This window comes from Halichoeres trimaculatus, unplaced genomic scaffold (assembly GCF_033239565.1).
Source record: "Halichoeres trimaculatus isolate MK-OKI-2021-1 unplaced genomic scaffold, fHalTri1.1 fHalTri1_scaffold_7, whole genome shotgun sequence".
NCBI lineage: Eukaryota > Metazoa > Chordata > Actinopteri > Labriformes > Labridae > Halichoeres > Halichoeres trimaculatus.
In genome coordinates, this window is record NW_027437185.1 from 18,892,501 (window position 1) to 18,920,000 (window position 27,500).

Below are 27,500 nucleotides of genomic sequence, written 5' to 3' on the forward strand. Positions count from 1 at the left end.
GGAGGAAGATAGACGAGGAAGAACATTGACATAACCAGTGTGGTGTAACATTTGTAACATTGCACTCTGCTGTATTTGATCATTACTTTGTTTTTCTCAGACCTACCGATCTGGCTGTGACTTGCTGCAGAGCATTCTGGCACTTAGTGTAGCAGGCATCTTTCATGATGACCATGATGACTGGCATGTCTTTGTCAATAAGCGCCAGAGGACCATGTTTCAGCTCCCCAGCCAGGATGCCTTCAGAGTGCATGTATGTGATCTCCTTGATTTTCTGAAGTAGAGAAAAATAAAAGCACTCAAACATATGATAAAGATTTCAACTATTTCATTTCACCAACCTTTTCCTTATACTCTGTCATTCTTGGTGATGTGAAGTGCAGTTTTTATGACATTTTACTCACCAGTGCCCCCTCCAGGCAGGTGGCGTAGTTGAAACCTCGGCCCATGACCAGGAGAGACCTTTGTTGATACAATTCATTTGCAATTGCCTTAATCTTTTCATTTAGCTCCAGCACCTTCTTTATCAGCTCTAAGAGAGGAGCAAAACATGGAACAAAAGTAAATTTATTGACTGCACATTTGAGATACAATTATATTGTATCCTTGATTTGTTAACGATTATCAGCATCTGTCAGCACTTTCAATTCAGTTAAGTCATTTTATGGCCAAGAATGCTCTGTGTTTGTGATTTGGACTGACCTGGTAGCATCTTGAGGCCATTGATGATCTCCAGTCGTCTTGGCCGTAGGGAGAGTCTGTCCTCACTCATCATCAGAGCAAACATGATGAGGGCCACAAACTGACTGGTGTAGGCCTGCATCACAAACACAAGAGACACTCATATAACCTGAAGCTGTGCTGAACACAGAGGCAACAACAGCAAGCCAGAAACACTGTTCTGTACTATCATGTAGTTTTTAGATGGATTAAAGCAATGAAGAAAGTGAATGCTAAATAAACATCAGTAAAAACAAAAAAAGATGACAGTGTGTTATTGATCAATGAGACACTCTACCTTGGTACTTGCTACTCCTATCTCAGGGCCAGCATTGATGTGGACTCCACAGTCTGTTTCTCTACAGATGGAGCTGCCCACAGTGTTTGTAATCCCCACTGTGAGAGCACCGTGGTTCTTACAGTAGCGTAATGCCATCAATGTATCTGCTGTCTCTCCTGACGGCACAAATGAAATGAGACATACTCAGAATGCAGAATAATGGCCCAATACAACAATAAAACATATGACAATAAAGATAAAATATAACAACAATAACAGGAATACTACTGAACTTTGAGTTTTTGATTTATAGTGTTGTTGTGGCATAGTTCTGGCATGATTAAAAGAGGTATTAATCCAGTTGAATTTTGTCAAATAAAAAGCTAAAACTGTGCTCTCACCCGACTGGCTGATGAAGAAGCAAACATCATCTCTGAACACAGGAGTGTTACGGTCAAGGAAATCACTTGCCAGCTCCACCATGACAGGTACCTCAGTCAGCTCTTCCAGGATCTGTCTTGTCTGCAAATAAGGATCAAAATCATCAGGTCATCATCATCATGGTAACTCTATACAAAATGTAACTGCACCATTATCATTCCTGGTTTCTAAACTCACTGCCACTGCAGCATGGAAGCTTGTGCCACATCCAATCATAATGAGCCGTCTGCAGCGCTTGATTTCTTTCAGGTGGTCTTTCAGCCCGCCGAGAATCACTGAGGAAAGGGGAAACAGTTACGACTCTGTTTTCAGTGAACCATGTTTTAACAAATGACTGCTCCTGGTATTTGAAAGTTCTGCTTCAAATCAAACACTACACAGATCCTGTATCCTGAGTCAGATCCTGTTTTATTGTATCAAGGTCTGAATCAGTCAATGGTCTTAATCTGCTCTACATTTTCTCATTCCTCCAAGGCAAAGCAGGGTACAAGATCGCTTGTCACCTGTGTTAGAGTCAAAGCAAATCCGGCCTCTCATGGTGTTGACCACCGACTCCGGCTGCTCAAAGATTTCCTTCTGCATGAAGGCATCAAAATTGCCTATAAGAGGAAAAAACATCTTGGTATTAGATCTGCTGGTCAGCCTGATCATGACATGATGTTTAATTCCGAATGTGCTTAAGCCACAGTGAGTTCACAGAAAACAGAGGTAAAAGACAGTTTGTGCTGAAACAGGTAATAAAATAATACTGTTTTCAGCCAGCAGAGGGCACTCAAGTACAAGTCTGTAAAATACAATGATTTGTATGACTTGATCTACACAGTATTCTCAATGTTTGTTGCATTTAGCACAAATGCCTCAGTGCATTCTCCCTTCATGTACCAGAAAACATCTTACCTTTCATGATCTGCTGCAGCTCCATCTGTAGTGTCTGGATCGCCCTCACCGGGTCCTCACCAGCCTGTCGGTTTATCCTGTGGATGGACAGTTTTCCACCAGTCACCACAGCAATGTCATCATCCTCCATGTACAGCACCTTTTTGGTGTGTTCGATGATGGCGCTATGGGAAGAAAACAGGTTTGTGTTAACATGTGAACTCTTTATTATGGATGAAGTCAACAGAGAAAAAGTAAGATTAATTTTAAAAAAATGCATGTAGACTGAATGATTGTAAACAAAACATTCAGATGTGTCTTACCTGGCGTCAGAAGCGAAGTAATACTCCACAGCGCTGCCATCTCCCACTGAGTTGATGGCGTTGAAGCTGTCAGAGCGGTTACGGCTGTTCTTTTCATGGACTGCAAGGTCAGAGGTCAAGGGTTAGAGGCTGCACAGTGACTTTGAGTGGCTAAAACAATCAAGATGTGCACATCACTTGGAGCCTTCCTCTCAACCTCCAGATGTATAGTCAGGTCAATGTTCGACAGTGTAAGATTTCTGACAGCATTTGCCACAAACAGAATATTCATAACTCATTATGATATTGGAAAATGGCTATCATTGACGGTTAACTCTTGAGATGCCAAAAACATGGGCAATAAGATATGTTTTGTATTTATTTATCTTCCAAATGGAGAAAAGAAAGTCTTTTGAAGGTCTATGAGCATTGAAATATTCATTCTCATACTCCAAAACAACACACCCTGCTTGGTTCCCTCCTGGCCCCAAACCACCTAGCTCTGCCTTGGACCTTGGACTTTTTCACTTGAGAGCCCTTCTGAGAGCCATAAATTTAAAGTAAACAGATAAGGCAGGGAAGACACAGTCCTATGTGCAGTCCAGACAAAGACGCAACATAAAAGCTGTCAAGTTGTTTAAAACACTGAATGATCCTACCGACAGATGCCTCTGTAACTTATCTCACAGTTTCTAAAGTTTCTAATGGATCTCTCTAAGTGTAAGAACTCCAGCTCTGATAACCACATCCTTTGCTCAAAAACATTTCCAAAGGACTGTCTCCTTCTGTGGCCACACTCTGAAATAGTTGGCAAGAAAAGTGACTTTCCAAGAACAATTATTAAAAGGAACATTGCATAATAAAATTACAGATCCCCAAAACATCTTGAATTACCTCAACATTCAGCCCAAAGCTTTACTCTAACTGAGTCTGTGTGGATAAGTTACAGTCAATCAGAGAACAATGATAACTGGAAAGAGTATGATATAAAGTCCTCTTGAAGGGACACAATTTCATGGACAACTAAATGAGGCTACACTCAGCATGACTCGCTAAATTAGAAACTGTTAAGAAATATTCAATGGAAGGATCATGCAGAAACCAGGTTTTCAGATGTTTGACAAAACTGTAAAAGACTAAAACCACACCATTTTTCCTCCAACAATGATACCTGTAACACCACAGCATCACTCCTCCATGCCCCCATAAAGCTCTGCTATTTGAAAAACATCAATGAGTGCAATGGGTGGCCCTCTCCTTCATTATAATCAACACAAGCACTGTATGGTTTATTTTAAGTCAGTCCCACACACCACCCTGCTACTGTAAATACTTCCCAGCACACCACATATGGGGTACCAAATAGAAGCCAAACAAATATTTACTCCTATTTGTGTTTGTTCTAAACTACAGCGCCAAGCTGTCTCTGGATTTATTTCAGTCTTTATTTTAACGTTCAAAGTACATATTCATGACCCATTTTCAAGATTTACAACTTGAGGTGAGGAGAACTGGCTCAGACAGAGAAACAGCGACTGGTTGGGAAAACCAGGAAATCCAAGAGACAGACTGAAGCAACATCAGCGTAGGTCTTGGCCTAGTTTTGTCCTCTTTGGATGTGTTTAAAAGTGGTTTTAGAACAAGTATGGAGACCAAAAATTTGAAGAATCACAACTAATCTGCTTTTTAAACAAGTCACAATATTTTACCCAAAGAAATAAATGTGATCTAAAGTCAGAAATCTGTGCAGGTTTATTTATTCTGAAGGTGATTATTCTGGATATAATAAGCTGACAGACCAAAAACATCTTAAGTTATTTGATCCTTTTTTTCATCTAATGCAAATTTAGTTCCAGGTGACAATGAGTAGAAAAACACCACACAGTTGAAAATTATTTCAAAATCAAGATTTAAATTATTCATATACACTTAATTTCATTTATATGTCAAGTTTTGTGTGCTGCTGTGGTCTCTGCTGTGTATCTGTGTATAAGCGTGCATGCAGGCTGAGGGATTTTGGCTGCAGTGTAAGTGGATAATGGCAGACAGAGAGAGGAACAGAGCTCACCACTGTTGTACTGGACAGGGATGTTTTCGGTCAGCAGCTCCTGCTCGCTTCGCACACCAATGAGCAACGGACTTCCTCTCCTGCCGAGAAAGAATGAAGCAGACAGGGAGGAAGAGACAGAGGAGAGCAGGAGACAGTGTGGGTGAGGTGGGAGGTGAGAGGATTAGGCTTTGTCAACACACAGTAAGGTCAGACACATACACTTTCACATGGTGCTTTGTAAAGAAAAATGTTAACCAGCCAGTCATTTTAAACAAACTTCCATAGCAGTACACGTCATACTTTCTTTTCCCTCCTGTAGTATTTTTTTTTACCTCTACCAAATCAAATGTAACCTATATTGGTCTCATGTTGCACCATCTTTACACAAACACAGGCAGGAGCTCAGACATCCTCCCACTTTCCTCAATCTCCTCTAAACGTTTAAAGATGATGGATTGCTCCAGGATTTTCTCACAGTTCCGGGACAGAGTCATTGCCTCTGAGTTGGCTACATACAACATGTGGGCTCTTCTTACTGGCTGCAGGGGCAGAACCTGTGTACCTTTGTGTAAATTTGACAGGTGAGGGCGGAGTTTGTGAGCAGATGAACCTTAAAATAGATTAAACCTTTACACAGTGCAAACAGGACATCAGGACAAAACCTCCTCATGGTGTAATTATAACACCAACTCTTGAGAAATCATGTCCAAAAGGCCTCTCCTTAGTTCTTTCTCTGTTTGAATCCTCCTCCTTCTCTCTGCTTTGAATTTCTCTAGGGCTCTGCATAGATGACGCAAGAACCCTGGTTGTTTTAAGGGGTGTGGGGCTTGAAAAAAGGAGGCTTGCAAACAGAAACATGTGGTCGCTATCCAATACAATATTTACCCTGTGGGAGGGAGAAAGGAGAAGCAGCAAAAGGATGTAAGACAAGTACGGAGTAAATAGGTGAAACACAGGGTGGTGGAGAGGAAGAGGGTGAAGGAAAAATAAAGTGAGAGTTAAAGGTAGAGAAGCTAAGAGGAGAAAGTCCTGGAGGGAGGTCGATTCAACTCGACAAAAGGGCGGCTAGTGGCATCAGTGGATAATTACAAGCATTCCTCCTTCTAAAGAGACAATGCTGACTATTCAACAGTAACCACACGGCAAAAGAGCAAAAGCTGTGCAAAATACTGGATTTGTTACAGTTTTATCCAGAAACTACACCTCACAACTGACAAATGAGATGCAAAAGTCTGTGTTAGTGGAGGTGTTATCAGAAGCCTGGTTTGCATGGCGACTGCCTGCTTGTCTCCCTTCAGTTCACTGCCCTCACTGTCCTTCTTCCAACCTCAGGCCCACTGAAGCAGGGGAGGTACAAAGTAGAAATCAAGTGATGAGAAGTGATTAACCAGGGGTGTTTCTGGCAGCTGCATTTCCCGGAGATGAAACAGGAAACTCACTAGTCTCTGCTTTAATGAATCACAGAGAAGCCGGCGTACAGCCAGCAGCCCAGAGGCCAGAGGCCCAGGAGGGAGAGGAGGAACCTGGACTCAACCCTTGCTCTGCGCCCCTCTCTGCCCCGGTGTTCAAGACGCAGAAAGGAGTGGCACATGTAGGCAGGTGGGCCCTACATACGACACAATTCCTGTTTGTATAACAAATTAAAGTCCCAACATGTCTCAAGAGCTGGATGTAAGCTAAGATAAGACATAGTGACTAAATCTGAGGAGCATCCCCCAAACACTTTTATGATTGCTTCATCGTAGTGACAACAGGGATGAGTCATCTCCAGTGAGTCTGGCTCACTGCTCTTATAATGGACTAAAATGTGAAGTGAAATGTTAGAGCGTGTGTGTGTGTGTGTGTGTGTGTGTGTGTGTGTGTATACTAACCTGGTGGCCACAGCCTCTCCAGGGAAATGACGACTTTTAAACACCAGAGCGAAGGCCCCCTCCTGAGACATAAAGGAGCAGAGGAAACACTGAGTTTACGTTAACTTTGACGAAAGACTGAAACACACCACTGGCAGAGGAGACCACAGAGGAGAGGAGGGGAAACAGTTCTGAGAGTAAAGTTTAAATGATGAGGTAAAGATATAGACGTGTATTCCTGGAAAGTTAGTTGTCCTTAAAAACACACACACACAAAAGCTTTCTTCTGGCCTGGTTGGGTTTTGCAGTTTGGGCTGAGGGTGTGGGTGAGTGTTGGGAAAGCAGTGATGGAGATGATGGTGGTGGTTTTGTTGGAGGTGGTGGGGGGTTTAAGAGAAATAAGCCCTCTATTGTACAACATCAGCTGTGTTTCGAAAGCAATGACTGTAATGCTGCCTGTGGTGTTTAGACTCAGAGCTGGCTGTGGCTCAATGTGTGTGCTTTTGTGTGTGTGGTGTTGAAAGCAGGGGAATAAGCATAGAGGAGGAGACGTGGAGGGGGGTATCATGGTGGTGAGGCTGTTTGTGGGTCTAGTCTTCTGGTTCCCATTACTTTGGCCTCGTGAGCAGTGAGAAACAAGACTGATGCCTCACAATGGGGAAGAGGCTCTTGCTCAATCAGACCCAAAACAACTGTTTCTAACAGTGATGATGTCATCAGTGATGCTGCTAGGGCGGTTGCCTTGGAGACTATTTTTGTGATGGTGTACAGGGTTTTAACGGACAGGAAATCCAAGCAGTTTTTGCACATTACAGAATGAGCATTATGCGTTTATGTGTGTGGGGCTGACCAGTCAATGACACATTTTATGACACGGCACTGTACGATGCCACCCTTCAGAGTAACCAGGAAGCTGGTAATAAAAATTTCCATCCCTTAATCTAGAGCACATGTGCTGTGTCTGGCAAGCATAAGAGAGAAATACATCCACACCCTAAACACTACACAGTGCTCCCCATATTAAAGATTAGCATGCACTCGTGCTGTCGTATTGTTAGTGTTGTTGAACTCACCAGCTGCTGAATGACTCTTTCTACCAGCTTGGAGAAGGCGACTCTGTCACTCTCTCGGTTGTCATAAATGTATTTGATCAGTTTAGGGATCACTTCTGTGTCGGTTTCTGACTCAAACTCATAACCCTTGGTGATCTGAGGAAGACATGAGATATATTTAGATTAACAATCAGTCAACCTACATTCTCATCAGCCCATCTGTCATCGTAGCTGCTAAACGTCAAGTAATTAAGTTTGACAATAAACTGTGTAGATTCAATCAGTACCATCTTTATCATCTCTATAAATCTTAAGACCTCTCAAAAGGATTAGTGTTATCGGTTAATATAACAGCAAAAACTTCCAAACTGAACACTAAAATCTATAACTCAACAGGTTAGAGATAATCAGACAGTAAAAAAGGGCTTTTGCAAAGCATTCTTTGTCATACTTTGATCTTTGATCATATCAATGTATTATCGAAACTACTTCCTTCATAACTTTACAGTCACTGTAAACAACGCCTTTGAGTCACGGGGATATTAAATCATTTTCCTCCACTTTAAACAGACATCGCCTGTACAGTCAGTCAAGTTAAGGTTGCTATCTTAACGAAAAGCCAGCCTACTTAGATCTTTTGCACGCTATGTCATAAAACACTCACCAACTTAACTTTAAACTAAACACTAAAATACAACTGATCCAATACATGTGTATAGTATTTGAACAACCCTGTGTTTCAGCTGCTACTATCAGCATTTAGCAGCATGTTAGCAGAGGACATAAAGAGTTTGGATATTGGTTAGTTTTACTTGAAGAGGCTTGGTATCCCCATCCTGATGCCATTAGAGACAACTCGGGATGAAAGCATGCAGTCTGAATGATTCATAATCCCTTTAGACTGCCCATTTTTTTTCCCGGAGAACTCAAAAGCTTTCAGCAGAACTCGGTAGACTTTCACAATAAAATCAAGACAGTGCTTGCCTTTCGCAGACAATCTACCAAACAAGAAAACTAAGTAAAAGTGACGGTAAACTGACTCTGGGTAAAGGAATGATAGAAGCCACATGAAGTATTCTCAGGCACATTAAAAGATGACAACTTCTGCATTAGGCTATTTGTTTTTTGTCAACATCTGGCAAAATGACTTCTTGTTTTTACTTAACCTTAGTTGTGTGTCAAACACTGTTCAGATATACTTGTATTTATTTACTATTTGGAAGTCTTCTCTATAAATGAGGCTGACTTTTGGAGTTAGAACAGGGTTTTCTAAAATTAATACACAATTCTTGAGTGAAGAACACAAGAAAAACAACACAGACTTAGTTACTGCACTTAAGTAGAGTTTTAAAGTATCTGCACATTCACCATACATTTTTTACTTCTACCCTTTAAATGTTTTCCAAGTGTCTATACTTTTTTTCTTTTTCATTAAAAAATAGGTTTGCTATATAAGATTTGAACAACTATAGATTAACTGTGCATTTAGACCAATTCAAAAGTAAGCTTTGTATTCTTTAGAGGCTGACTCAAAAACATTGAATAAAGGAAAGATATTTATACTCTTCTTGCAAACTTTAGTTGAAAATATAACTTTTTTTTATTTACTTGTCTTTGCTTTGCCATGCGTAAAGAATGCGTGTATTAATAGATACCCCACATCTCACATGAAATACAAAAAAAAATTGTGCTTCGAACTGGAATGATTTCAAGATAAACATACAAATAGTCAGATTTCATCTAACCAGCCTCATTTTAAAAATCGTTTACATTAGCATGACGTTGTTGTGTTGTTGGCCCTTTGTTAGCCGTGCTTATCTTTGCAGTGGGTAGACTGACCCGACAGCAAACCAGCTACTTTTTTCTAACCTGTTAACAGAGAGCAGTATGACACACATATTTGTCTTTAGGAGTAATTTGAGGAGCATAAGGTCTTCCCTAAGAAAGAAAAATCAGAGCAGGACGTGCCCGAGGCAGAACAGGATGACACTGTAGCCTGCAATGTTAATACCAGCTCCACCTGCGGGTTGGGTCCAAGTATGGCACCAAACAAGATTTCAACTCTTTGTTAGTACAAAGGAATTCCTGATAATGAGGAAACTTACGAGGTACTCCTTCAGCTCTTTGTAGTTGGTGATGATGCCATTGTGGATGACGACAAACTCTGGGGGAAGGTGGCGAGAGTGAGCGCATTAGACAAAGGGGTCAAAGGTCAAAAACCTATAAGCTGAAATAAACTACTTTCATGTTACTGATTTAAATTCACATGTTTCTAGCCTTCATGTTTTTGAAGGGCTCAATCACTCTGAAAAAAAAGCAGCCACAGGAATAGATCCTAAAGATGATACTGTATCTCACCAAACCAGTGAGGTATGAGTGGTGCAGCAGGTTTTTGTAATTCCAAGAATGTATTTCTTTTTGTTAGGTTAAGTTAATAATAGGAGTGAATGCATGCAGACAAAGCTGTGGGTCTAAACACAGATGCACCATTAAAAGTCTGAGTTGGATGATAAAAAAGGTCAAATATATAACACAGAAGCGATAGCTTATCGCACCTGATAACAAAGTAACAAAAGGTCTACAATAAATATTACTACAACACTAATAAATGTCCATATAATACAGATATAAGTTACATGGTAGCACAACTTTTCCCCACACTTTGAACCTTTATGAAGAAACATGACATACTCTGGTCTAAAGCAAAGGTACAATGCAGACACACCTACAAAGCACACTCCTTGATGGAAGGTATTAGTGTTTATTTGACTGAGCAGAAGCTGTTCAAAAGGTGCAAATAGCATGGTAACCATTAATTTAATGTACAGCCAAGATACAAAGGCTGAAATTAAAAGATAACAAAGAACTCCCGCAGAAGACAGGGTCACAGGAGGTAATATACTGGAGTCATAATTTTTTTTAAGTTACTGATACCTTTATACAAACATTCACACTAATCTTCTAATAGTTGGATCCTATGCATTCACAGCGGCATAGGATGAATGTTATGTGCATTTGTGCTGTGAAATGTACAAAATAAAGCTGGTATTATTGTGGTATTACCATTGTCCTTGTCAGAGCGATGAGGGTGACTGTTAAGAGCACTCGGCTCCCCGTGTGTGGCCCAGCGAGTGTGAGCAAGGCCGAAGTGTGTGTTCAGCTCCTCGTCCAGGTCTAGTGAGTCTTTCTCTGGGTATAGGAGAACAGAATGTCCACTCTTTAACAAAGATGGAGTGACCTCTAGAAACTGCTCAACATGATTAAAGAATCTGCATATAATTAATTTAAGAGAAAGGCAGCCCTATGATTTTGATAAAACCCTAACTTAACACGCTTACTATGTGATATCCACGCACAAATTAGGATACATTAGTGTTGAAATGCTTGGAAATAAAGATTAAAGCTTGATACTGAAAATCTTGCTTGAGTGTGATCTGACAGTTCTGTAGGAACTTACTGTAAAGCTCCTCATCCAGGGCCTTCACCTTCCCTTTCTTCTTTATTAAGCAGATGGTGTTTCCATTGATGTCTGTAGTCGACTTAACGGAGCCGTCCACTGCAATACCTGTAAGTAGACAAGTAGAAAATATAACAAAAACACAAAATAAAAGTCCTTTGTATGATTGTAAGTTGTTTACTCATTTAGAAATACACATAACCAAGTGATGTTTGCTTTGGTTTCATTTGTACGTGTTTGTGTTTTTGTTGACACAGTGCTTAAAGCCATGAAAGGACCTCTTAGGTGTGCAGTTTCATCTTGCCTAAATAGGATGGACAAAAAGTGTATGCATATGCGTGTTTGTACATTTGGGCGTGTGTTCACATTGTTTAATGTCCTAGAGGCAGCAGGTTCTAAGCGTGACGTCAGCTCCTTAAGGTGCAGTTGGTGTATTTTAGGCCAGCATTGTGATTAGTTGATGATACCTCTCTGTTTTAATGACGCACCTGACTAACTGCTGAGCTGTCACAGGGGTCATACCTGTGTAACTTCATTCCACTAAAGGTTTGATTAAGAACTGTAAAGTTGATAAAAAAAAAAAGGTTAAGACTACATGTGAACATGCTGGTGTGAGACTTCAGTGGCAAACTGTATCCATGCCTTTCGGGGCCATCATATGATTCAACCAGATTTTATAGCCTGAGGCCCATCCAGATCAACCAGATCCTGCTTTTGAAGGGCATGATGACACACAGGTGCTGCTCACACACATAGAGGAATTATAAGCTGTTGTGCATGTGCTGTGTTGTGTGCTGTGTGTGTTGGTGGTGGGGGATAAGTGAAGCTGAGTGTCTTACCTGCTGAATCGTACCCTCTGTACTCCAGTCTCTGCAGTCCCTTCACCAGCGTCTCAAATATGTCCTTTCTGGTGCGAGGCACGCAGTAATTTAAGTAGGCAAAGATCCCTTTTAGAGCAGAATAGAAGGAGAGAAAGACAGAGGCAAGTTAAACATCATAGGTAACATTTAAAGAACTGCAAAGGATACAACTGTCATCTTCAAATCAATTTTATCATTTTATTTGAGGATACTTTGTCACAGAGTTTGAGAATATCTGACTAACTCCGTGATTGTTTTTTACACGGATTTCCAAGTTAACTATGGAAGATTCAAGAGCAACGTTTTTTTTTTTTTTCCAAAAAAAAAAAATAAATAAATAAAACAAAACAAAATAAATCTAAGAAAAACAAGAACCTCTAAAAAATAGTTTGACCGTATTCAATCAAGCTGATGAGTCTTAATAAAGCACTTCATAGTCTGAGGCCGTGTGCTGGTAAGTTTTCTCTTTCTCTCTTTCTCTATCTGTGTGTGTGTGTGTGTGTGTGTGTGTGTGTGCGTGTGTGTGTGTGTGTGTGTGTGTGTGTGTGTGTGTGTGTGTGTGTGTGTGTGTGTGTGTGTGTGTGTGTGTGTAGGAATGTTCCGGGCAGCCCTCTCCTGCAGGCACACAGCTGGCCATTGACGGACGCACATTGCGCGTAGTGTTGGAGCAGCCAGGTATACAGGCAATCTCCTGTACACACCCGGAGCCTTGGCCTCTTTCTTGCAGACGTGAGGAGGGGCCGAAGCACTGTTAAAGATTTACTCTGGGAAATAAACGTGCCTTTGGGACGGTGGGACTTAAGGGTTGTTAAAAAAGGGTGGGATTTGCATCTTTAACTTTCTAAAGGTATAAGCGATAGGCGTGGGTTACCCCACAGACGTAAGGCAATAAGGACAGCGTATTCACTGACAACAACTGGTATGGCTTGCTTGTCCTGTTGGTGATAGCTGACAATGAAAACACTGACACGTAGCAGTAGGGTTGAAAGCTTCCCGGGCATTCATCAGATCAGAGAAATGAAAAGTTTATCAAGCTGGGATGAATAAGAAGTTGTGTTTTTAACAACACTGGAACTGTATTGACACAGAGGAACTCTGAGACTAATGTCCTGACATGGTATCAGAAAGTTACGATTTGTTGAGGTTAAGTTTAACGCCTGTCATTGTAGAAAACGCACCCGGCACTGGAGGAGCTCGTGTGTTTAACACCCAATCCAAGTAACATGTTCGACAAAGAGAAAAACAAAACAAAGCTCAAAGTTACACTCACCACACATGGCTCAAGCGTTGCCTTCGTTTCTGGATACCTTCCTATGAAAAAATGACGAAGTTCCCTGGTTGGAGTGATGCTGCTGCGTCCGCTGTGTTAAATCCAGAGCGACTGCACACTCCCACTTTTCATTTAAATAGTGTTTCCTGGAGAGGCAGCAGCGGCCCCTCCTCCTTCTCTGACAGCTCTCTCACCCTGTCATCAGCGCCCTGCTGCCTCTTAGGTGTTCACCACTCCATCCAAACCCTATTAAGTCAATTACCTACCTTTAAACGTCACTGAAGACTTTGTTCCCTTTTTTTAACATCTGTATGCCAAGCTGGAAATATGCTTACTGTGACCGAAACACATAGTTTCACTTGTCGATCATTCTTTCTTTCTTTCTTTCTTTCTTTCTTTCTTTCTGTCTTTCTTTCTTTCTTTCTTTCTTTCTTTCTTTCTTTCTTTCTTTCTTTCTTTCTTTCTTTGATTGGTTTTGATGACCCTGTGTTAACTTGAATCGATCGTTTTACACCGAGAACAAACTCAGACACAGGGAGACTGATGTTCTGGGGGATGATAACTGTAAACGTAAATCTAAGCTGTAACATTATTAAAATCAAAACAGCTTGAATAAAATACAATATGAAGGAAAGTATTACTGGTTATCTAAACACTACTTAAAGTGCATGCATACACGTTTCCACATAGTGAATTACGTTCTGGTAACGTTGCTTGGTTACAGTTAATTGTTTTGCGTTGTATTCATAGCATTGGTTGGGTGGCTGAGGAATGAGAAAGAAAGGGAAGTGGTGAGTTCAGAAGCACATTCTTGGATGATTGAATCAATGACAGGTTGCACTTATCAAGACAGAAACTGGGGTGATCCCTCCAATGGGTATACCTGAATAACAGATTTCAGGATTAGAGGTTTATTACTTGCCACACTGGCTCATGGACATTTTATTTAAATGAACTGCTGTACATGTTCAGTGCCAGGAACAGTGAAAAAACATTTTGTACAACAACTCTGAGCTATAGGTGTATTCTAATCACTGCAGCAACAATAAGGTTTGTCATAGCATTTAAACTTGATTGACCCAGGTAGTCAAACATGCTCACATACTGAGAAGGATGGCAGAGAAACTTAAAATCTGTTTAAAATGTTGATTGACAGAGTGACTGATCTATTGAACTGTTCTTGTCTCATAGCTTGTTCTTGTTTCAATCAGTAGTTTCTATTTATCTATTTATTTTTATGTCTTTAGCGGATAAATTTTCTTCACTCATCACTTAGTTCCTGGTTATGATTTTTCTAATATGCAAATCTGCTCAAGTTCCAGTTACAAGGAAATACAACAGAAAGATCTAAATTCCAAAACTCTTACATTGAAACCATTTTTAATTTCTAGGCTTTTTAAAGTTCTAATCTGAGAACACACAATAGTAACGGATAACTACTGTAATTCTAGTTATGAACATAATTCATAACTTGTGATTTCATGTCACAGCTTTTATTGAACTCTGATACAGGCTTTAAACCACAAAGGTTATGAAGATGTCAGACAGTTTCAATCTGAGATGAAAGATAGAACATGAGGAAGTAAAAATAACTTGATGGATTCCTGTCATCTCTTAAACTGATCTAGACTCTGAAACATTTTCTTCACTTTATTGGCCCAGGCACTAACTTGTACAGAATTTATGTTCAAATGAAAGTTTTTTGTATAACAGACAATGTTCCTTATAAGTACCTGGATCAGTTTTGTAAGTCTAGATATTAGACATAAGCTGAGGTAGATAACTTGTCTGTCACAAGATCACAGACAGTCAAAAAGACCTTGAGTGAGATTCTTAAAAATTTCCACATTGAAAATTTGTATTATCTGATAGCCAATCCAACCGAAACTACCCACGATACTGACGTCACACATTTCCTGTAACTTTTCAAGCTTATCACTTTGATTACTCCTACTGCCCCTAGTTAACCCCACATGAAGGTCTTAACAGAGCTCAGATCTGATTCCTGCGAACATTCAGAGCAATAATGATTGAAAGACATTTGTTATCTGGACAGGTTTATGAGGATTTACGGACATGAAAATTTACACAGGGGGGAGATTATACTCTTGTATAAACTACAGTTTAATTATCTACTCTACATTTAGTCTATATTATCAGGATATAAAGAAACATATGACAGCCAGTCAGAGACAGACACAGTCAGGTGCTACTCGTTTCTTCCACACGTTTCTTCGTTGAATGGCTAGGGCTAGGGCAGAAGCAGGGCTGGGCCTTCGAACTGAAGCTAATTTAAAGGTTTCTTCGACATTGTTAACATCTTGTAATTCTACATGTGATGATTTTTCTTTTGTTCTGTTGGTAATTGTGCATTTAGGTGTGCTGGGGATGTGCGTGAGTCAAAGCCACTGACAGAAGCCAAAGAACTACATTCCTCTGCTGGCTTAAAGGATTAATAAATTAAATTGCATGTGCGCCATGACTTTGTTATCCAATGAGATCCATCCCAAAGATCAAAGGTTCCTTGACTCCTACAGTGATGTAAAATGATGGGCAAACAGCCTCATTGGGAAAAGGAATTCTAGTTTTATTACCTTTTAATTTTTCACTTCTTGTCTTTACTTTTAGGTTTTGTACCTTTCTTACATCTAGCTCCTTATTTTCTATGTTGATTGCTTAGCCAATGATTCATTTCTTTTAATTATAATGTTCCCTCTATAATTAAATTTGACGTTATTTATGTAACTGCAGGAACATTTGCATGTGAGGATACACCCTAATCACCTTGTGTGTGTGTCTGTGTGAGTTTCGTGTGTAAATGACATTCATCACAGAGTGACAACCCCCAGCATACACATTATAATAAAAGTAATAAAAAATACATTATTACTGTTCACATTCATCCAATAAAAACAGTACACCATTCATTGGAAGTCACAACAACAATATGCAAAACTAATGGGCTTGGCAACAGTTATTACACACTTGAGAATGACTACCACAGGGTTACTACTGTGTGTCCAGAGGCAATGTGGTTATATAAACTGGTCCGCAGTCAAACATTGAGATAGATGTAGTTGGCAACAGCCCACACCTAAATCTTTGGCTTGCTTCCACAGGGAAACGCTGCAGTCTGGACTATGTTATTCAGATTATAAATTATAATGTCCTTTGGTCAGTTGCACAACAGGTGTCAAGGGGATCAAACTCTCCCCATCCAAGATATGAATCATCTCACATTTGCTCGATTGGTTTTCAAGCAAACACATACAATTTCACACACACTCTCACACACAGGGGCAGCTTATGGGCTGTCTTGTATTTTCTCTCTGTTTGACATCAGCTGCTCCTACATGAACATTTCAGGTCTGAGTGGCCAAACCGGAAGAGACTTGAGTTAGTTAAGCATCTCCAGCTGACTGCTCAGACCATGTTGTTAGGGATCTCCTCTTACACATCTGCTTCATGTTAGAGCCTGGGGGCCAGTACAGAGGGGCCCAACAATACATGCTGCTTTTCCCCCTGTGTCTCAGTGGGGGGTGGCAGGAGGATACCTTATGAGCAGCCCAGAGACACAGCCTGTGGGTAGTGGACAGAAATCTGAAAAAAAAAAATGAACAGGTAATATTTTTAGTTCAATGTGTTCACTTCCTTTTTTGCTTATCCAACAAAATGAAGAGGAAAATCTCTGAGTTTAGAATAGAAAGATAATGCTTTTGTACACCACCTTATGAACAGCATGTGCAAAAAACTGAATGTTAAACATGTTAATGAGTTATTTGATATACTGAAGCTCAAATTTAAAGCATTGTGTCCTCTCCTGCCTGTGACTGATAACCGCAAATAGTGTGGAGAGTGTAAAGAAGAGTATAAGAGCCCCAGTAGGTAAAATCAGGGAAAAAAAGAAAGATTTAAGAGGTTTGGCCAGACAATAAAGGTACTTTGAGGAAAAATGTCTGATTTTAAACTCAGAATTCCAAGACAAAAGTCAATATTCAGAAAGATTCTGAGATTTTTGGCAGAATCCTTTTTTTTTATCCCAGATTTAAAAAAAATAAAAGTCTGAATTCAGACATTCATTTAAAAAAAAAATCACTTAATTATCAAACTCATAAATATAAATTTACTTAAATCTCCTTATCCTCTTCCTGATAAATGTAAGTGTAAAATGGTCCTTTAATCTGAGTGTTGATTTTATCATTTGAGTTTATTTACACTTTAATCTTGAACACACTCACAGTACCAGGTGTGATGGGGGTTTTTGCTCCATGTTTTAGAGGTAGCACATACTAGCAATAAAATACTTAGTTTCACTACATAGAAAAAATGTTTAGACATTATTCTTTTCATGTTCAGCTCAGATGTTTGCATCTCCTTCATATATTCCCTGCTTGTTGCAGAGGCACAAAGATCCAAAAACTCTTTCTTCCGGGATTCTTGTGGGACATAGCAATGCTGTAACACATAATTTACGAGGCACAGCGGTTTGTTATTGTGTAACACACATAAGCACACATCGATTTGATTTGTGTGTGACCCACATCTGTGTCAGGAGCTGTAACACAGTAACCCTGTACCCCAGGTAGTGGGCATGATTGATGTTTACTTTCATCTAGAAACAGTACCTGAGGATCAGCTTTGCACAGAGCCCTGCTTCTCTGCCTCCCCCCTCCTAACCCTTTTAAACTCCTCCCAGCCTGGTTCACCTCCGGGCCAGCTCACTGTGAATCAGACCCAGATGTGGTTCTGAAGTCAGACAGCACAGCATACGACATAGCGGGAGACCCACCCAGCAGCAAACGTCAAAGAGGGACCCCCTCAAAGTCCCTTACCGGGTTTTGTCACCAGCTGTTTGTGTGAATAACTAGATTGTGTCTGAAAAACAGCACATTAGTCATGGCGATGGCCTGAGATGCTTGTTACAAAAACAAGTAGAGTTTTAATGGATATGATAAAACTTGGAAGCTGTAATTCCAGTAATACAGACTTGTCTCTCTTGTTTCTCACAACATTTCTTTTTAGGGTAATCTGAGTAGTTCATCTGGATTTTCTTAATACTTTATTTTACAATGTGTTGTGTGCTTTTTATTTAGCTTAAAACATTTAAAACAGGAACTAGATATATCTTTTTATGTAGCTCAGCATAACAACTTTTGTTTTTTCTTGAATGAATGTGCTGTTGGGAGAGTTTTCCAGCCTCTTTCTGGAGTCACCCTGACATTAGGTTCTTTATCTACTCCTACACTTATTAGCGGAAAGTTAATGAATTTTTTCCTCATAGTCGACCTTTAATAAGTCCACATTGGACTTGGTTTCTCTATACAAACTGGGATCACAGGTCAAGACGATCTTAAAAAAATGTTTCAGAACTGGCACTCTCCTCAGTGTTTGTGTCCACATCATGGTGGTTTGCCAACCCAGCATGTCATAGCTGTGTCATAGAGTAGTAATTTTGGAAAATATGAAACAAGTCACCTGATTAAAAGTCACTGAATTTCTGGTGGCTAAGAAAGACATTTGGCCAGACTGTTTCAGTGAGTGTGTCTTGTCTGATCTCAGATGAGGCCACAGTGTTTGTTTTGGATCGTGGTGGTCACTTCAGCTGGGTGGTGCTTGCCATTGCACATCTGTGAGTGAGATCAGTGATGTGTGTGGGATATGAGGAGAGGTGGGGGCGGGGACCAAAGAAAGGGGGAGCCATAGAAACACGTCATGTTAGACCCAGAGAGAGAAAGAGAGACATCTGTATTATGTCATGGCTTCAGGGGCACTCCACCCTCTGCTTCCCTGTTCCATGTTTGTCTCTCCAAGTCCCCAACCCTGTCCCTCTCTCACGGTGGTTACTGATGTGGATGTTTTTGATTCTTGAGTACTGACACGGACTTTGCTGTGTACATGATCATGTGCCTTGAAAATGCTGGCCTACTCTCTGTCAATATTTGTACTTTAAAATAAACTTTTAACTTATCATTAAAACCAAATTATTCATCAGCTTGTCCCTGTTGTTCATCACTTGGTCTCCAGTGGCTGTCCAGCTTCTGATTTTGTCCCACAGCTCTGTGTCTCAACTCGCCCATTTCATTTGATGTTCACCCTTCCTCTTTTAGCACCACCTGAAAACCAGACGTGGACACTCAGCAGTCTGTAATTACTGAAAGGGCTGGTCTCCACAGATGCTATGGCTCATTTTGAAATAAATGACAGTCAAAGGTCAAATGTGACAAAAGAAGTATTGAAGTTTGGCCTGAAGTTGGAGACCAGCCTGTGTCACACATAAAGATTATTCATTACTTGCTCCCGCTGTGACCCAAAGAGTACATATGAAATAAAACTGTACATATAAAAATGTTCTGCATCTGCATCCTGGTGTGCTCCAGGGACTACACACCCTGCAATAAATTCACCACACACACCTACACATGCACGCACACACTGCTGCCGTCCTTCTAACACACAGTAATCAGAGCATCAGACAATAACTGCTGAGAGCTTTAACAAGGCTGTAAACTCTCCCAGAAATGACTCGATCCCTCAGGGGAGGGACTCTTAGACATTGTCTCTAGCTACCTGCTCTTTGTGTGACTGCCTGGATGTTTGCTTTAATGTGGGGCCTGATGGTTAGATAGTAAGTATATTAACTATGTTAATATACTATATTAACAATGTTAATATACTATCCCATAAAGCACACAAAAAAGTGTGCTTTATGGAAAAGTAAACAAAGGGGCATATATTCTCCTGATTATTCTTACCTCTGTGCGCTTTGTCCTATTAACAACATTCATCTCTCCTCTATGGAAACTTCAGATAAACAAAATGTGCTTGTTCATTGTTTGATTTTAGCAAATTTACCTTTGTTTTACATTACATCAACAAAAAGGGGGAAGTAGAAGACTGACAGAAAGTCTTACCGACAATTAAGATGTAAGATTCTTTGAAACAATGTTGAACTCATACTGCCATCTTCTGGTCAGGGACTGTGGCTGCAGCTTGGTGTAAATTACTTGCCACTTACAGACACACATTAAATTAAGTAAATTCAAAGCAATCTTTTTATAATAATAAAAAAAATCACATGGTACAGTTGACTCCACTTTTTTTTTCAGAAAACAAACAGGTCAACAGAGGCAGTTTGAAGAAAAAAAAAAGAGAGAAGAAAAAGAAAGCAGAGCAACAAACGAGATTGTCATTAACAACAATAGCAAAGAAGAAAAAAATATGGCGCTAATTGTGTGAGCAGGACTGGTCTGGGGCATATAAAAACCAATTAGTTAAAAATGTGTTTGAGAACAGCTAATGGGGATGTTATGGGGAATGATCAGGGTAAGAGCTATATGACATGGTACAAACAGAAGAGACCCCATCCCCTAACACTTTGCCCTCCATTACTGGACCAACAGAGATTTGATCTGATGATCTTGGTCTTCTGACAGTGTAATATGGGGACAGGAGTTTTGTGTATTTTTAAAACCAGGCTTCATGACCCATTGATTTCATGTGGCTTTTAACTAATATATTCTTTCATGTTATTCTTCAATTTATGTTGTGATTGTTTATTTATTTATTATATTATTCTATTAATATTTCAGCACTTTAATTATCTATTTATTTTCTTAAGCTATATAGTTTTATGTCTTTCTTTATATCCCTAGTAGTTTTATACTTTTGTACTATGTTTGTGGGCCCCCTGCTGGCATGGTGTGTGTGTGTGTGTGTGTGTGTGTGTGTGTGTGTGTGTGTGTGTGTGTGTGTGTGTGTGTGTGTGTGTGTGTGTGTGTTTGTGTGTGTGTGTGTGTGTGTGTGTGCTGGGGTGGGGGTCTGGGCAGGGTGGGAATGGATAAGGGTTGCTTTTAGACATGCAAACTTTGTGCTAATTTTTATTTTGTATGAACAGTGCTCTATAAATAAAGTTTGATTTGTTTTGTGATGTAACAATGTGATCAAATTATTAAGTCTTGTACATAAGAAAACAGGTTTTAAAGTCTGAAGCCTGTGTAAAAATGACAGTAATGTGCTTGCTCATTACTGAATCATTGTTATTAAAAACTGCTCAGCAGCCTTCATGCATGTTCCACGATGAGAAACATTTCAAACTCTGTGTATGTTTCTTATTTGCTGTGTTGTGGTGCATTATCATTCCATCTTAACACAATTCAGATTTAGCACCTCCCAGTTGACACAAATACTATGGTTCTTCAAAGGCTCCGATAACACATAAGAAAAGTAAAAGTTCAATCTTTGGATAATTTGTTTCTTTCACGGATCAAATCATTTCTTATTTACTGAGCAACCATTATCCCATTGCAGCATGTCCAGATGTATTCAAATTTCCATATGTATACAAATTCCCATAAGTATACATGAATAAAAGAACGAGACTTGTGGTTTTGCTTCTCAGCATCAGATTTATTTACAGATATAAGTGGGAGACATCTCCCTTGTGCAATTACTTAGTGGAATTCATCAACTCTTTCAAATAAAACATCAAGGGTTACTTTATTTAAACCCCATGAAATGCTAACTCAAAACTCAAGACAGCAACTCTTTGTGTTACTACGGCATGTTGAAAACAAAAACATGATGCAGTATAAAAATGTGATGAACGCAAAATACTAACAGCTATTTATAGTAAACAATGTTGGTTTAAAGCAAACAACCTAAAATACTCAATAAGTTGAAATAACAATAAAAAATCACTTCAGGTCAGCAGTTACACACTCTCACAAAATAAGATTCTCTTACAAAAAAATTGAATTTAGATTGCAACAATGCCAAGAGCAAACACGCTGCAGGTTTAGGCACAGTATCAGTCATACCACACTACACTCCGCACGCTGACAGAGAAGCACTACACAACTACAAATCTGTGAGCTTATTTAAAATAGAAAAATTATAATACAAATGAGGCAACTGAGCATTATTTGCTGAAATATCTGGTCAGGTTTGCCATAAGGAGCTGACAAGATGTTTCAACATCTTCTTTCTCGTGCCAGACAACAGAACAAGGACAACAAGGCGATGCATACCATTGCACCAATTACGTGACAGCTATTAAACGAAGCAGTACCACCTTAAGGGATGACACATGAAGTTACTTTATATCATGTTTTATTGGACCACTGTCTCGGAAGAAACTGGATTGTTTGGGGGGAACAGGAAGAAGGTTTAACTGAGTAGATCAGCTGAGAAGAGTATCAGTGCGGTGATTTCTCTGGGGCTGGTGAGCTAAAACTTAAGGTGGTCCTCATTTTTCTCAGCTTCAGGAAGTTCACAAGCAGGGAGGTGAGGGGGACAGATGGAGTCAGACAAGCAAATAAATAAGCAGAGGAGGGAGAACTTTGTGGTGGTACTACACATCTGGTCTGACGTCAGAAACCGGAAGGTGTTAAAACATTCATGTCCCGAGGTTTAAGTTTGTGTGGCCGTGGAGGAACCCGCTTGGTCTCTATGCCAGGGATCTCAATTTTGGGGGGCATGAAGTGAGCGGGGTCATCCACCTTGAAGTTGACCTGGGGGTTGGCACCGTCGATGGTGGTGGACTTCTGCAGGCCGAAGTAAGACTGCAGCGAGAAGCCTGTAGGTGAGCAAAGATGGTGATCAGTGACCTGAATGTAGCTGCTAAAAGGTGCAGCTCTTTTGTCTTTATTTGAAAAGGGAAAACAGGTGTGCTCTAGGACAGGTCTCTGTAACATGTGGGGCATTCCTTTTGTTGGGACCAGACAGCACATATAGCTTCAGCAATGCACCACCCTATTAGTGGAAAACTCCCACTGGTTTCAAAAGTTGTTTAAGTTGAGACTTGAAGTTTTAGGTGGCAACAGAGCCAGCAAAGGTAACTCAGGAAACACAAAATTAGAGGTCTACTTCCCAGGTATGCTGTTAAAAATGGGTAATGGAACTTGGAATAGTATCATTTATCAATCAAAGTTTAGATGTGCAAATTATACAAGAAGTATTTTTCCACAATTCTGGATGATCTTTTATATATTTTATCAATCAATCAAATAATTCTTCTGAATTGAGAACAAAAAATGCTTGGTCTTGGTTGCAGGCTTCTGCCAGGTTCTTCTTTTAGATCAACAAGACACTCTTTTGAATTCTTCCTGCAACTTTTGTAGAAGCACAGTATGTTTCTTTGTCCGAGGGGAGTAGTGTTGGCATGTTATAACTGTAGAAATCCTGTTTATGTTACATCAAATGACATTTTAAAAAAAGCACAATGTAGTCAACATCCTGAGGCAATACTGAGAGTGAATCTTTTACCTGTACCAGTATCAGAACCCGGATCAGTGGGGGACTTCTGAACCACAGAGCGAGTTCCAAAGAAGTTCCATCTCTCTCCTCCTCCTCCTTCATTTCCTCCCATTTCTGTACTGGAGTGGGGACTGTGGAGCTCTGGGGTTGCAGGAAGAGTTGTGGGACTTAACTGGAACCAGCTCCTGCATCCCCACCAAGCAAGAGCAAGACATGAGCATCCGGCAGACATGATGGATGATTAGCAGAAATACATAAAGGCACAATTTAAATACCATGTCTGGAAATGTCAGCATAGTGATTCTGGATTCCAGTTCCACACATTTCAACCTCACATTTTACGTATGGATTCAAGACAAATAGTTACATGGGCTTAAAACATATCACACCTACCTTCGATTGACAGCTGGTGAGGAGTGGGGACTGACACAGGGGGTGACACTGGGGGTGACAGAGGGGGTGACAGAGGGGGTACCACTTGGAGTGGATTGTGCTGATGGTGTAAGCCTGTCCTCCTTGAAGTCCCCGCTTGGCATTCTCAACTTCTGCACAGACAGAATAAAAAAATGATGAATGTTAGACACCAGTAAAATATCCAAACACAGCTACCTTTTTGTTTACTCCTTTTGGAGGAGCTTCTCACATAAAACAGCAGAGCTGTGACATTTACCTTTCCCCCATCAATGTGACACTAACAGCACATGTTTGTGATAGACGTGTCAGACACACAGCACTGATATTATTTACAGAGCAAACATTCCCTTGATACACAACACAAAAGGTCAGCAGGGTTTTGGGAAGCCATGATAAAAAGAGAGAAAAAAAAACAGAAAACAAAATGCTTCAGGATTTATCTGTATTGACTGAAAAACAGTATGCTTGTAAGAGGACGGTGAAGAGGAGAACTTAAGGATAAAAAACAATCACAATAAAGGACATTGCAATAAATCCTGCCCTATGCAGATGGTCCAGTGACTTAACTCCACTGTGTTTTTGAAACAGTCCTATCCTTTTTGTAAGGACACCTGCAAAAGTTTAATATCCTAATAACCCTAACAATGCAATTACATGGCAGTTTTCACATTTTCACAAAAATAAGGTGTTCTCTTTGGAAAGATTTTTTTTTTAATTTATCTTTAGAGTTGAAACTCTGCATGAAGATATGTTATTCATAATCTGGTTCAGTTCCCAGCCCATTTATTAAGAGTCATGCCAAAGTTAAGCTACAAAAACACGAGTTTTTTTTTCCATGTAAATAGATTTTTCCCGTGATTTTGTCCACAGATATCAGACAACTAAAAAAACTTCCAGACCATATTTCAGTGTTTTTGATATAAATGTACACCCCCACTTTGGCTCCTTTGAGTTCATTTTAGGATGCATGGTCGCAAGTTGTTTGAGACGCTAAAGCTGCAGCGAGTTCCCCTCTTGAGGCTGGTGCAAGGTGAGGTGGGAACGTGACGGTTTACCATAACAGAGCTCGACAAACAGCCGTCCAAAGACAGGTGGGCAGTGCGATTTCTTTACCCCTCTGTGGCTTACACTGTCAGTAGATAATATTACCCATTAGGTTTTTGAGAAACGTTGGTTAGCATGCGCTAGGCTAACGACAGTTGAACTGCCACATAACAGCTAGCGTGTCTGTATCCAGCTTCTCACGGAGCGAGTGCTTCATACTACGCTATTTTGGATGGTAAATGGGAATTCAGCAGTCTTCACTGACGCTTCTAGCTATTTTATGCCACCTTCACCAGTTTAAAAAGTATCGGGTTGATAGCCAATGTTTTAGTTTTTGGGGGAATTAGAAAGCTTGGCCCCAGTTTTACAGCTAGCATTCGATTTCACTTTCCCAACGGCCTGTTTTTCTACAGTCATACGGCTACCGAGTTAGTAACAACTAAAATTATTCGACGTACCTTTTAATAATGTGATTTCTGTGGCGCTCCAGTCCAATAGATTTTTTCAATTTGTCCATTATTAGCTTTTCAAACAAGTTTAAGGGTCTTCTTTATTGGAAACACAGACGACACCGTCTGCAGCAGGCCTCTACGACAACCCTTTTGTGAGAAGCTCTGTGATTGGTCGGTTTGAGAAAATAAGGAGACCCGTTTCATTTGAGGGCGTTGCGTGGCAACACTTATGCAGATAGAAGCTGCAGTCATTGGAACAGCAGAAGGCTGGTTACGTTACCGGCCTGTTTTTCTACAGTCATACGGCTACCGAGTTAGTAACAACTAAAATTATTCGACGTACCTTTTAATAATGTGATTTCTGTGGCGCTCCAGTCCAATAGATTTTTTCAATTTGTCCATTATTAGCTTTTCAAACAAGTTTAAGGGTCTTCTTTATTGGAAACACAGACGACACCGTCTGCAGCAGGCCTCTACGACAACCCTTTTGTGAGAAGCTCTGTGATTGGTCGGTTTGAGAAAATAAGGAGACCCGTTTCATTTGAGGGCGTTGCGTGGCAACACTTATGCAGATAGAAGCTGCAGTCATTGGAACAGCAGAAGGCTGGTTACGTAATCTGTTTACCGAGATGTTGTTTCATATTTAACCTGCAATCACTCACGAGATTACATTACTTTGCTATTATATTATTTCTCTCAACTAAACTAGCATGCTTTAACTAAAAGTATGGACAGTTATTTTACAATAAACATAGTCTCGTTATGAAATAATGTGAGAACAACTAAAATAAACTGGACAAATGTAATACTTTTGAAAGATCAGTAAAACACACTTACAATGTGAGCATGTGGGTTTGGGATAGGCATCATAGTTTTTGGGGAGACAGAACAAAAATAGACAGAAAAGAAAACACAACCTTTGTGCACAAAAACAGTCACAGGCTGTTTTCAAAGAAGTGTACACACCCCGCTAAACTCCCCATGACACAAAGATCAGGTGTGCCAGTGAGTTGTTATGTTAACTCAATCAATCGCTGTCAAGTGTTGATGACTAATATAGGTCTGTTGATTACTTGAGGTCATTTTGTCTCCTGATTTAATGGACTGGGTGACCTATAAACTCTATTTTTAAATTTTATAGTAAATCTAAAAGATCTCTATAACAATTCCATTTAACTGGTTTGTTTTAATATTTTGACTTTATTTCATAAAACAGGTTGGATTTGTATCTGTCATTGAGGTCAGAACTTGGACCATGTATAAAACCAGCCATAAGAGGGATTGAAACATATTGGAATTATATAGCTTTAAAGGTACATTTCTATAATATTAGGGCAGAGAAGGTAACTTTCTTCTGCTTCTTAAGGCTTCAAGCCTCTTTCTCACATTTGTAAATACTTACTGGCAGCGTGTTGTCACAAAGTCGGTGAAAGCGGGTCTCTTCAGCAGAGAGCCCTTTGTGGGGTGAATACCCAGCATCTGTCAGGCCTGCCTGGTGCTCAAACCTCTGCAGATTCTCATGGGTCTGCTCTATGTGGGGATGAGTATAGAGTTAGCATAATAGACAACATTAGTCAACTATTTTTAATGCTTGCTAAAATAAATCAAGTTTTAACAGTTTTCTTTTTGTTTTGGTGCCAGACAGCAGATGGTTGGATAATAATTGCTAAAGCTTACATAACCCTGTGAGGAAACAAAGCTAATTTGTTCCTTTTTGTGTCTAAATATTAAACAAAGTAAGACTGCTGGTTTCTTAACTTACTGATCATCAGTGTGCTCATTAAAGAGGTGGCTTTGGCTTTCACGATAGGCACTGGGGACTTTGCTGGCGATGGTGCCTCAAAAGTCAGCAACTTCCCCCCACTCTCGCTTTCCTGGTCACAAAAGTTTATACTGTCAGGATTAACTCACAAATGGATTACATAACAAAAAGCCAAGCGAGTCAAATGTGTGCAGGCATGCACCTAATGCACCTTACCCTCAGGAACAAGATGCACACAAGCCAGTAAAAACAATGCTGTGTTTGGGTAGGGTTTCAAAACAATTTGGATCAGACCGTTAAAACAAGGCACCTCTGCTGTGTTCCTGAACTTGTGCTTTGGGATGACTGGATCTTTCCACAAGATGTTGACGGTCAGGTCTGGAGGTGGGGAATGCATTGGGGCATCCATGTGCTCA

At 40.1% G+C, this 27,500-nt stretch overlaps 2 protein-coding genes across 2 annotated transcripts in view; both read right to left on the bottom strand.

Annotated features, from left to right (window-relative positions):
• The window catches only part of gfpt2 (glutamine-fructose-6-phosphate transaminase 2), a 15,541-nt gene extending 2,289 nt beyond the window's left edge, over positions 1 to 13,252 (bottom strand). The window contains exons 1-17 of the mRNA XM_074674108.1: positions 13,159 to 13,252; positions 11,868 to 11,975; positions 11,029 to 11,136; positions 10,635 to 10,760; positions 9,677 to 9,735; positions 7,593 to 7,727; positions 6,541 to 6,602; positions 4,688 to 4,767; positions 2,641 to 2,740; positions 2,339 to 2,502; positions 1,945 to 2,040; positions 1,619 to 1,716; positions 1,402 to 1,522; positions 1,019 to 1,176; positions 703 to 817; positions 405 to 532; positions 107 to 274 (exon numbers count right to left, since the gene is read on the bottom strand). Coding sequence (XP_074530209.1) covers positions 107 to 274; positions 405 to 532; positions 703 to 817; positions 1,019 to 1,176; positions 1,402 to 1,522; positions 1,619 to 1,716; positions 1,945 to 2,040; positions 2,339 to 2,502; positions 2,641 to 2,740; positions 4,688 to 4,767; positions 6,541 to 6,602; positions 7,593 to 7,727; positions 9,677 to 9,735; positions 10,635 to 10,760; positions 11,029 to 11,136; positions 11,868 to 11,975; positions 13,159 to 13,165 — 1,833 coding nt within the window. The 5' untranslated portion in view covers positions 13,166 to 13,252. The remainder of the gene's footprint in view (positions 1 to 106; positions 275 to 404; positions 533 to 702; positions 818 to 1,018; positions 1,177 to 1,401; positions 1,523 to 1,618; positions 1,717 to 1,944; positions 2,041 to 2,338; positions 2,503 to 2,640; positions 2,741 to 4,687; positions 4,768 to 6,540; positions 6,603 to 7,592; positions 7,728 to 9,676; positions 9,736 to 10,634; positions 10,761 to 11,028; positions 11,137 to 11,867; positions 11,976 to 13,158) is intronic.
• Positions 13,253 to 21,537: 8,285 nt separating this feature from the next.
• LOC141793858 (putative monooxygenase p33MONOX) overlaps positions 21,538 to 27,500 on the bottom strand; it is a 7,562-nt gene continuing 1,599 nt past the window's right edge. The window contains exons 3-8 of the mRNA XM_074674729.1: positions 27,395 to 27,500; positions 27,085 to 27,196; positions 26,725 to 26,852; positions 23,806 to 23,957; positions 23,422 to 23,597; positions 21,538 to 22,732 (exon numbers count right to left, since the gene is read on the bottom strand). The exon at positions 27,395 to 27,500 is cut by the window's right edge and continues 82 nt beyond it. Of these exons, the coding sequence (XP_074530830.1) occupies positions 22,527 to 22,732; positions 23,422 to 23,597; positions 23,806 to 23,957; positions 26,725 to 26,852; positions 27,085 to 27,196; positions 27,395 to 27,500 (880 nt within the window). The 3' untranslated portion in view covers positions 21,538 to 22,526. The remainder of the gene's footprint in view (positions 22,733 to 23,421; positions 23,598 to 23,805; positions 23,958 to 26,724; positions 26,853 to 27,084; positions 27,197 to 27,394) is intronic.